We start from the raw sequence: 12,010 nt of genomic DNA, 5'->3' as shown, positions 1-12,010 counted from the left end.
CTCAACCCTCGCCCCAGCTGAGCCCCTTCCTCAACCCCAACCCTATACCCCAGCCTCAGCCCCAACCAAGTTCAGCACATTAGTATTGTATTAGTTAGCAGGACAAGAGAAACAAAGCAAGCCAACATGAGCTTAAATCCAGCCCGTTACTTGTTACATTGGTGTCATGAAGTGAGATGGGTGTTTCCCACCCAAGCTAGTGGAGGCTCCTGCAGAGATGCGTTACGGTGTGCCTCAATCCTGTTTACCAAGTCACCAATAAATCTGGATGCTTTGGGGGTTATGGATTAAGTGACCTAATATTATATTAAATCCACCTCTTATTCATCAAATGAACTTCTGTGTAAATGACAGAATAACTGTATGCTTAGTGTTTATGCTGATCGTTATATAAACCATTGATCAGAGAGAAGTGCAAATCACATCTAGGCATCTTAAGGATAGAATAGAATTCTTAAGCAATAAGGCAAGAGGGTGTGTGGTATATATATGCACAACACAATGCGGAGTGCCTGGACACAGCCCTTAGCCGTGGTATATTGGCCATGTATCACAAACCCCAGAGGTGCCTTATTGCTATTTTAAACTGGTTACCAATGTAATTAGAGCAGTAAAAATAAATGTTTTGTCATACCCGTGGTACATGGTCTGATATACTACGGCTGTCAGCCAATCAGAATTCAGGGCTCGAATCACCCAGTTTATAAAATTGAATATAACTTTCTTATACAGACGCTGTGCATCCATCCATCCATGCTGGCCTTCACTCACACCTGCCATTTCTGTCAAGCCACTTGTCTTCTGTTTTAAGTGGCCCTTTGCTTAATGTCTGTAACTCCCATATGAGCGTGCTGGAGTTAGTAGACAACCTCCCCTGTCCTCCCACTGAGGATCATCCAGTCTGATTTGTGAGTAAACTCTGTCAGGCCCATTTGATTGGATTCCCTTCGTCCACCTTTTCTTTCTCTTCCCTTTCTCAGACTCACTCCCCCATTCCCTCTCTCCCAGAGCAAGTAGATGCCTTGTCCTCCTCCCTTATTACTTATGAGAGCTGATGGTTGGCAGTCATATATGGCAAAAGCACTGACGACAGCATCTCTGCGCGCCCATGTATTGTATCTGCGTGCGCGGTCCAGAGTATGAGAAAGAGAAGGATACAGCAAGCGTGTGCGTGAACGAATGCTTGTGTGTTGTGTGTGTGTTTGTATGCGTGCTCTAATAGACAGAGAGAAATATGAGTTGAGTATGAGGCTGCCCCTGATGCACCGGTAAGTGAAGCTTGCTTTGCTGGAAGATGCCTCGCTGCTGCTTTTCCCTCACCTCCACTGCAAAGAGATCCTGCTACAGCCCGCTATATTTTGTCGGGTTAAGTTCGGAGCATTATGACTGTACATTCCAGCCTCGACCGCTTTTCATTTAAGGATTCTTTCTACCAAGATCAGGAGAAATATGGAACTTTGATTGGCGTCTTCGCGTTTAATGCGTCCCTGGAGATAGACAGACGCGGGTCCGGACGGAGAGCGAAGCAGCGCAGGTGGATGTATTGTGTTTGAGGAAAAGGGCCGTACTGAGGATAAAAGACACGAAGGAAAAGGGAGGAAAATGCAGTTTGATACATTGCGTCAATTTTGTAGCTCCGTTCTATCCCATTTTAATGAGGCTTTTACGCCGCCTCAGAACATTCTGCAGACGGAGCTATTCGAGCAGGCGTTGAGCAACATCGGGTGAGTGATTCCTTTGTAAAAATGTATGATTTATGATGGGCTTCCCCCGTTGGTATGTCAAAGGAGCATTCGAAGAGAGGGGGTTTCGCTTATTGATCCATCCGCAGCAGGCTATGCGAAGACGTCGCCTTCCTTCCGGGGAGTTGCAGTTGATATTCCTCCTCGCAGAGAGAGAGAGAGAGAGAGAGAGAGGGAGGGGTGTTGTTGGAGGGATGGAACGGTCGTGAAACAATACGGCTAAAATGTGATAATGCTGAGGTGTGTGTGTGTGCTTCTGTCTCGGTGTACCGCTGCTGCCGCATGTGTGTGCTGTCGTCATAGGCTGCTGTGCCTGCTTGCGCGGATAACATTACGGTATGTCGTAATATTGCTCCAGCCTCGAATCATTTGAGTAATTTGTGACCCTCTTTTTCATACGCTATGCTATGGTAATTACCTCCATTCCTAACCCACACCAATACTGGATTTCCCCCCATGGCCATGTCAGCAGTTTTGTATTATCCTACAGTAACTGTGATTCTTGCTAAACACTGAAGATAATTAATGTAATTTACATATCATACATACTATTTTTGCTAAATAATCTTAGAAATTCAGCACAAATACTGCCCAACCACTACACACTTATGCAGTATGGAGGAATGACTGTAAATGTAATCAAATGTGTGTGTGATGTACAGCAGAGAATGGGATGTAGTCCAGGGAAAGAGAAAACGCAGCAGGCATTTTGTAGCCCAGAAACAAGCCTATAGATACAACATGCATCACATGTCTCTAGGGATTGTGGGTCTTTCCCTCATGTTCTTTTTTTCTTACCTCTCCCTCAGAAATAATTCACAGCGTGGCCTCGCTAGCTCTCTACCCCCTCGCATTACATATACCCAACAGCACGGGGCACTCACTCAGCCACGGTGGTGTGGTTTACACAGACAGCCGCCTATATGTGTTCCTACAGTAGCCTATTATCGTCATCGTCATCATCACATTTGACCGATTTACATTTGATACTATTTAAAGGGATGCTTCAGGATTTTGGCAATGAGGCCCTTTATCTACTTCCCCAGAGACCGCTGAACACGTGGATACTATTAAGATAAGGGGCCTCATTGCCAAAATCCCAAAGTATCCCTTTAAGCCTATAAGGAGGATATGAGGATACGATAGTAGCCTAACTAACCTATATCGATCCAGACACATCAGTGGAGAGACAGGAAAGACTGGAGGACAGACATTGCCCTGTCAGTATACTGTACTGTATATTAAAGGACCAACTAAATCATGACCACTTGATACAAGATCAAGAGACTGTCACTGTTCCTCAAGGCCCATATTCATAAAGAGTCTCAGAGAAGGAGTGCTGGTCCCCCCTGTCCATATAATCTCATTCCATATGATCTAAAAGGCAAAACTCATTCTAGATCAGCACCCAGAGGATCTCAGAGATTGAACGAGGGCCATTGTCAACCTTATGATTCACGGTGTAGAATGTGTCCAGTGATTTCTAGTAACCCATTAGGCACAGACATCAATTCAACGTCAAGTTTTGATTTACATTTTGTTGAGTTGTCAACTAACTTGAATTCAAAGGGAAATAAACAAAACATTTCACCATGTCATTGGATTTAGGCAAATCCAAACAGTTTTCAATGTTGATTCAATGTCATTACATTGCATTTTGAGAGACTACTGTAGTGGGACTGACTGCAGGGTACTGATGACAACCACTGACCAACCACAGCAGACCCTCTCTCTCTCTGTCTCTCTGTCTCTCTCTCCCTCTCTCTGTCTCTCTCTTGCTCTCTCTCTCTCTCCCTTTCTCTGTCAATTTCAATTCAATTCAATTCAAGGGGCTTTATTGGCATGGGAAACATGTGTTAACATTGCCAAAGCAAGTGAGGTAGATAATATACAAAAGTGAAATAAACAATAAAAATTAACAGTAAACATTACACATACAGAAGTTTCAAAACAATAAAGACATGACAAATGTCATATTATATATATACAGTGTTGTAACAATGTACAAATGGTTAAAGCACACAAGTTAAAATAAATAAACATAAATATGGGTTGTATTTACAATGGTGTTTGTTTGCTCTGTCTCTGTCTCTCTCTCTGTCTCTCTCTTGCTCTCGCTCTCTCTCCCTTTCTCTCTCTCTCTCTCTCTTGGTCTCTCTCTCTCTTGGTCTCTCTCTCTCTTGGTCTCTCTCTCTCTCTCTCTCTTGGTCTCTCTCTCTCTTGGTCTCTCTCTCTCTTGGTCTCTCTCTCTCTCTCTCTCTCTCTCTCTCTCTCTCTCTCTCTCTCTGTGTCTCTCTCTCTCTCTCTCTCTCTCTCTCTCTCTCTCTCTCTCTCTCTCTCTCTGTGTCTCTGTCTCTGTCTCTCTCTCTCTCTGTCTCTCTCTCTCTGTCTCTGTCTCTGTCTCTCTCTCTGTCTCTCTCTCTCTCTCTCTCTCTCTCTCTCTCTCTCTCTCTCTCTCTCTCTCTCTCTCTCTCTCTCTCTCTCTCTCTCTCTCTCTCTCTCTCTCTCTCTCTCTCTCTGTATCTCTCTCTCTCTGTCTCTCTCTCTCTCTCTCTCTCTCTCTCTCTCTCTCTCTCTCTCTCTCTCTCTCTCTCTCTCTCTCTCTCTCTGTCTCTCTCTCTCTCTGTGTATGTCAGTAGAGGTTCTAATGGTGTCCACAATCTGTTCTTAGAAGTCCTGAATGAATGCCTCTGCGCCATGGCGTGGTGTGGGGTCGCTCCTCTCCTCCTCTCTGCTGTGGGCTGTATCAACCCATTGGGTTAACAGGTTCCAGGAAACACTTGCCTCTGACCAAAAGCAACACTTGCAGCTGATGTCAAGCCTGACCACTGCATAATAGAGGTTGTGCAGCATTATTGGAATATAATAAGTTGATTCAATACACCCCCCCCCCCCCCCCCCCCCAACTACTATGTTTGCAACCTCACCATGTACCAGTATTATCAGTTTATTATCATGTGTTTCGTCACATGAAGCCATGGACCGTGTCAGAACTACACAGTCCAGTCAGCATGGCCTGCTCTTCACTGTGCTCTGTCACTCAGTTAGTCATCGACCTCAATCATCATATTAGTTTCTCCCTCCTTTCCGCCAGTTATGGGGGTGCCATGGTAATTATGTTTGATCATTAGTAGTTCCTAGTGCTTTTTGAGGTCAGTTGGTTTCGGTTAGATTTTTTTTTTTAATATCACGGTTTTCTATCATTTAAAAAACATTAAATACAATATGCATTATGAGGGTTGAATGCTACATTTGTTTTATTCAATGACTATATTATTTCATTCCAAGTCATCATCTAATCTCTATAGAGCTGCTGCCTATGCTGTCTGACAAAATCACTATTTTAGTAGTTCTTCAAAGTAAATAAAGCATTCTTTTATGACTGCTGAATACCAACTATCAATCACTAAGATTTTCTATTTTCAGGTAAAAATACCTCACGAAGCAACTGCTCTATCCCTCTCGATCGCCATTCTTCTTTCTTTTAGGTAGCAGGCGTAAAATAAACATACTTGACACGTAGGTACGATTATGGTCATTGTAGTTAATTGCCAGGTTTTCAGCACTAAACTATGACGAGTATTGGCCTGTTGGAAACTACAACTCCCTACTACATCACACAGTTCGAGTGGATCTGATTTATCTCAGAAACTGTGTAATGTGCGCAATGAGGGCATGGAAAAAACTAATTAAATGGAATTCAAATAATTGAACCAATGTTGGTCAATTAGTTGTTTAAAACCCCAAAATAACCGAAATGTCGGTCAATTGCTCAGTACTAATCATTAGAGAGGATGAGGTGTCCCCTATTGTTAATCCTGGTGTTAGCTTGGTCTGGTCTGGAACCAGGGAAGCCCTCCCCTCTCTCTTTCTCTCTCTCTCTCTCTCTCTCTCGCTCTCACTCTGTCTCTCTCTCTCTGTCTCTCTCACTGTCTCTCTCTCTTCTTCTGCTTCTTCTAGCAGGAGGTTAGTGGAGTGAAGTGGTGAGTGGGTGGATGGAGGGGAATACACAGTGTGTGGATCAGGGGATTGGGGTTGAGTCTAGAGAGGTTGACATAATGAGGATGAGGAGGAGGAAGACAAGAAGAGGAGGATGAAAAGGCAGAATATAAAATAAGAAGAGTAGATGAGGAGCCAGAAGATAAGAGAGGAGCGGAGGAGGAGGAGGCTGAGATACACAGGCATCAGTCATCATAGTGACAAAGATATAAAAGAGATAGACAGACAGGCTGCAGCTTGTGGGACTCTGTGATCAGCAAGTTCCATGTGTACACTATTCCATACATAATGCACTACGTATAAGGGCTCTATACAAACGTAGTGAACTAATACAGTATAGGAAATAGGGTGTAAGCATACTAGAGACCAGAGTGAGAATCCAAATGCTCTGCTCTGCTCTCACAGATAGGTCTATCCTAGCATCAGGGTTCTGAGGCTTCAGGGAGGAAGATGGCTGGAGTGGTGGTTGGCTCAGTGGCTAGATTAGCATCAGGTTAATGTCCCAGGCTCAAGGCTTGTTCCTGGCTGCTACTGCTGAGAGAGAGAGAGAGAGAGAGAGGTACAGTGCATTCGGAAAGTATTCAGACCCCTTGACTTTTTCCACATTTTGTTACGTCACAGCTGTATTCTATAATTGATGAAATTGTTTTTCCCCCTCATCAATCTTCACACAATACAACATAATGACAAAGCAAAAGCAGGTTTTTAGATTTTTTTGCAAAAAACAACCCCCCCCCCATTTACATAAGTATTCAGACCTTTTACTCAGTACTTTGTTGAAGCACCTTTGGTAGTGATTACACCCTCGAGTCTTGGGTATGATGCTACAAGCTTGGCACACCTGTATTTGGGGAGTTTATCCCATTCTTCTCTGCAAGATCCTCTCAAGCTCTGTAAGGTTGGATGGGGACTGTCGCTGCACAGCTATTTTCAGAGATGTTCGATCGGGTTCCAGCCCGGGCCCTGGCTGGGCCACTCAAGGAAATTCAGAAACTTGTCCCAAAAGACAATCCTGCGTTGTCTTGGCTGTGTGCTTAGGGTCATTGTCCTGTTGGAAGGTGAACCTTCGCCCCAGTTTGAGGTCCTGAGTGCTCTGCAGCAGGTTTTCATCAAGGATCTCTCTGTACTTTGCTCCATTCATCTTTCCCTTTATCCTGACTAGTCTCCCAGTCCCTGCCGCTGAAAAACATCCCCACAGCATGATGCTGCCAGCACCATGCTTCACCGTAGGGATGGTGCCAGGTTTCCTACAGACGTGACGCTTGGCATTCAGGCCAAAGACTTCAATCTTGGTTTTATCAGACAAGGGAATCTTGTTTTTAATGTTCTGAGTGTCCTTTAGGTGCCTTTTGGCAAACTCCAAGCGGGCTGTCATGTGCCTTTTACTGAGGAGTGACTTCCGTCTGGCCACTCTACTATAAAAGCCAGATTGGTGGAGGGCTGCAGAGATGGTTGTCCTTCTGGAAGGTTCTCCCATCTTCACAGAGGAACTCTGGAGCTCTGTCAGAGTGACCATCAGGTTCTTGGTCACCTCCCTGACCAAGGCCCTTCTCCCCCTATTGCTCAGTTTGGCCAGGCGGCCAGCTCTAGGACGAGTCTTGGTGGTTCCAAACTTCTTCCATTTAAGAATGATGGAAGCCACTGTGTTCTTGGGGACCTTTAATGCTGCAGACATTTTTTGGTACCCTTCCCCATATCTGTGCCTCGACACAAGCCTGTCTCTGAGATCTACGGACAATTCCTTCGACCTCATGGCTTGGTTTTTGCTCTGACATGCACTGTCAACTGTGGGACTTTATATAGACAGGTGTGTGCCTTTCCAAATCATGTCCAGTCAATTGAATTTACCACAGATGGACTCCATTCAAGTTGTAGAAACATCTCAAGGATGATCAATGGAAACAGGATGCACCTGAGCTCAATTTTGAGTCTTATAGCAAATGGTCTGAATACTTATGTAAATAAGTTATTTCTGTTTTTTTATTTTGAATGAAATAGCAAACATTTCTAAAAACCTGTTTTCACTTTGTTATGATGGGGTATTGTGTGTAGATTGATGAGGAAATGTTTTTATTTAATCAATTTTAGAATAAGGCTGTCACGTAACAAAATGTGGAAAAAGGGAAGGGGTCTGAATAGTTTCCAAATGCACTGTAGATGGAGAGAGAGGTGGAGAGAGAGAGGTGGAGAGACTCCCATAAGCACAACAACAAGGGTTTTAAAGCAACAAGTGGTTAAATTGTAATTTGTAGTTGGTCACAGGGTACATATGATGTCATCATGTCAGGAATGCACACCACACATCACACAAACAAAAATACCTATAGTGCTGCTACACCTAGAAACGGCCATTCTCCTGGAGGAAAGCGAAGCACACAGAGGCGTCGTGGCGCGAACAGGGAGCACAACAAGAGATAGACAACAGAGGACAGTCTCCGAATGTGACAGGGACATCTGGGTTCTTTCATGCTCACACAGCGACACTGATTCTCTCAAAAGGACCGTGTGTGTGTGTGTGTGTGTGTGTGTGTGTGTGTGTGTGTATGTGTGTGCATCAGCTTTATTATGGCCAGGAATAGTAACGTTTCAGTAAAGCCCAGCACGGGGGCTTTTCAGACCTTCTTTAGTGGATGTGTGCTGTATGTACATCCATCTCCTCCACTGCCTGAGGTCCAAAACTCTGTCTCTTCCGGCTGATGGGACTGTCATGAAAAGAGGGTGGCTGAGTGGCATTCAAAGTGGTGTGTGCATTTGTGTGTGTGTATGAGAGGGGCATCTCTAAGTTGTGTGTGTTCATGAATTCGAAACCTGTCCCAAAGGGGCGTTTCTTCTTTGAAAAGCTTCTCTTTCAGCTGTGAACCAGATGTCTGATTTCATCCTGTTCTTTTTCTTCAATAGAGAGAGAAATTGCAAACACTGCATGTATGGATGTGGTGTACTTACAGTACTACCATGTGTTGACGTGACGTTGATTGTCAATGTCATAAGGCATTTATAATATATGTAGTTAATTTAGGGTGGCTGGTAGCCTATCAGTTAGAATGTTGGGCCATTAACCAAGAGGTCGCTAATTTGAATCCCGACAAGGTGAAAAATCTGCCGATGTGCCCTTGAGCAAGGCACTCAACCCCTTGTCTCAGGGGGAGTAGGATATGCAAAAAAAAATTTAATAATGAAACAGGACAAAATATATAAGCACCTACCAAATTATAATTATTATTTTGTTCTAACTACATATTTTTTCACGCGTAATTATCACACACTCACGCCTGCAAACACACACATACACACACTCATGACACATCTGACACACATTAGCCCCTACCAAGTGGAAAGTTATCACCACATCAAGCCTTGCTAGCTCACATGAAATAGAATCAACACTTACTGTGTGTGTGTGTGTGTGTGTGTGTGTGTGTGTGTGTGTGTGTGTGTGTGTGTGTGTGTGTGTGTGTGTGTGTGTGTGTCTGTGTGTGTCTGTGTGTGTCTGTGTGTGTGTGTGTGTGTGTGTGTGGCTGTATGTGTGACTGTATGTGTGGCTATATGCGTGGCTGTATGTGTGTGTGTGTGTGGCTGTATATGTGGCTGTATGTGTGTGTGTATGTGGCTGTATGCGTGGCTGTATGTGTGTGTGTGTGTGTTACACTAAACACGGCTCCCTTTTTAAAATCACTGAATAAATTCACAATGGACCTAATGGCGCAATATCATATTTTTTGTTGGCTGTTGAATACCCACAATTCTCTGGCTTTGACCCAATTTAATTTCCATTTCATGCTCAGATTTATTCAATTACCCAGAAATACATGAGAACCAACGTGATAAAGAAACAATCAATAACTCTTCATCTAAACATCTCCATCCAGTGAGCTACATCTGCTTCCATCCATCCAGTGAGCTACATCTGCTTCCATCCATCCAGTGAGCTACATCTGCTTCCATCCATCCAGTGAGCTACATCTGCTTCCATCCATCCAGTGAGCTACATCTGCTTCCATCCAGTGAGCTACATCTGCTTCCATCCATCCAGTGAGCTACATCTGCTTCCATCCATCCAGTGAGCTACATCTGCTTCCATCCATCCAGTGAGCTACATCTGCTTCCATCCATCCAGTGAGCTACATCTGCTTCCATCCATCCAGTGAGCTACATCTGCTTCCATCCATCCAGTGAGCTACATCTGCTTCCATCCATCCAGTGAGCTACATCTGCTTCCATCCATCCAGTGAGCTACATCTGCTTCCATCCATCCAGTGAGCTACATCTGCTTCCATCCAGTGAGCTACATCTGCTTCCATCCATCCAGTGAGCTACATCTGCTTCCATCCATCCAGTGAGCTACATCTGCTTCCATCCATCCAGTGAGCTACATCTGCTTCCATCCATCCAGTGAGCTACATCTGCTTCCATCCATCCAGTGAGCTACATCTGCTTCCATCCATCCAGTGAGCTACATCTGCTTCCATCCATCCAGTGAGCTACATCTGCTTCCATCCATCCAGTGAGCTACATCTGTTTTCCATCCAGTGAGCTACATCTGCTTCCATCCAGTGAGCTACATCTGCTTCCATCCATCCAGTGAGCTACATCTGCTTCCATCCATCCAGTGAGCTACATCTGCTTCCATCCAGTGAGCTACATCTGCTTCCATCCAGTGAGCTACATCTGCTTCCATCCAGTGAGCTACATCTGCTTCCATCCAGTGAGCTACATCTGCATCTAGTTTTAAAGCACCGTATTTCTGGATCAAAATTCTAAATACATTTCACCTTAATGTTCTGGTGACATTTGGGCACGTTAGAACTGAATGGGGACTTATTTGTGGAGGAATGTAACTGTTTTTCTGGGTGATTTGTGATGTTTTACACATGCTTCCCATGTCTGTGTTTAGTGTATATTTTGTGTATAGTTATGTTGTATTGTGCAGGGCACATTGAAAAAGAGACCTAGGTCAGAATATATCTTCCCTGGTAAAATAAAACTCCTAGCCCCACTCCAATCCTCTTCTACGATATTGATTTGGAGGCTCAATGAGACTAATTATTGCCATATTTTGCAATCATTGCGCTATGATGCACTGTGGTAGGCTCTCTGTCTCAGTCTCTGTCTCCCCCGCACGTGTACATTAAGACTCCATTCTCCATTTGTGTTGCGAATTAACTGGTCTATGAGAGGATACAAAGTGCCTGGGTGTCGGAGGAGAGGGAAGAGGGTGAGAGGGGCTGCTGAGAAGTAATCAAAAGATCCTCTTCCTGGCAGGTTTATGCTGAGTTAACATGGAGGGAGCAACACCCCCCCTCCCTCCCCTCTCTGTTATTTCTGGAGACTGCTGCCTGCCCAGCATTAATGAAGCTGCATATAATATGAATTTAATTCAGTGTGTTTACTAGTTCATTAGGTTTTAGGATAGCAGTTGATTTGATCTCCGGTGGTGGTGGTGAGAGAGGAAGGAAGGAAGCAGACTTTGAAGATGATGATGATTTATTTTACCATGCAGGCCAGCTCCCCATTTATTCACCCCCCCTCTCTGCTTTATGGGGAAGTGCTCTGCACAGTTTGTCAGTAAAAAAAAAAAAGAATCTTCTTGTCACCTACTGTACACTCAACTTACTTCCACTAGACCACTCCACTGTTCTATGTGGCTATAGCGGAACTAGATTTCAAGGGCATTTTGGAATTTGAAGATAACTGTTGTCAAAGATGAAACGATTTCTAAACGCCAGCCTCTCTCTTCCAGGGCTTTTAAGATCAGATGTATCAGAGGCCCCGTCCCAAACAATTACCATTAACATGTCCTGTACAGGTCATTGCCGTGTACTCTGTAGTGTGGGACACAGGAAGGCCTTTGGAAAGGCAGGGAGGATTCACTGATTCAGGCAGTGGACTGCTGGCCTGTTCCCAGATCAGTTGATGCTGTTTTGCCAACTACTATAGTCATTGTCATAGGATTTGGCAAGACAGCATAAACAGTGCTGGGAACAGGCTTATGGACTGCTGGACACAGGAGTCAATGTGGACTGGAGGTCCCTCACCTTTATTAGATTATAGCAGTTGGATCTCATGAGGAACCCAAGTCATTGCTGCAGTAGATGTAGGCCCACAGACAAGGACTTGACGAATACATGTCTCTTCCAAACCACAGCCTCTGCCATATCAGTGTATTTGTTTGCTTTCTGGCACCGGGCGAAACATGTACTCAGCTGAGGTTGTTCGATGTTTCCACGAGTGATATCCATCTGTAGCATGTGGGAGCTACCATCTCTCAGACA

The 12,010-nt window shown here is 44.4% G+C and overlaps 1 protein-coding gene across 16 annotated transcripts in view; it reads left to right on the top strand.

The window, feature by feature from the left end:
- Positions 1 to 12,010, top strand: part of rims2a (regulating synaptic membrane exocytosis 2a) — a 226,129-nt gene that overhangs the window by 58,915 nt on the left and 155,204 nt on the right. For 7 of the 16 annotated variants that reach the window (XM_071384248.1, XM_071384240.1, XM_071384250.1 and 4 more), the window contains exon 1: positions 1,140 to 1,724. The exons of the other annotated variants lie outside the window; for them this stretch is intronic. In XM_071384248.1, the coding sequence (XP_071240349.1) occupies positions 1,603 to 1,724 (122 nt within the window). In that variant the 5' untranslated portion in view covers positions 1,140 to 1,602. Of the gene's footprint in view, positions 1 to 1,139; positions 1,725 to 12,010 lie in introns of those variants that run through there. 16 annotated transcript variants of the gene reach the window in all.

This window comes from Salvelinus alpinus, chromosome 35 (assembly GCF_045679555.1).
Source record: "Salvelinus alpinus chromosome 35, SLU_Salpinus.1, whole genome shotgun sequence".
In the NCBI taxonomy this organism is placed as follows: Eukaryota; Metazoa; Chordata; class Actinopteri; order Salmoniformes; family Salmonidae; genus Salvelinus; species Salvelinus alpinus.
The sequence above is the reverse complement of the archived record's forward strand: the minus strand, read 5'-3'. Positions and strand labels throughout refer to the sequence as shown.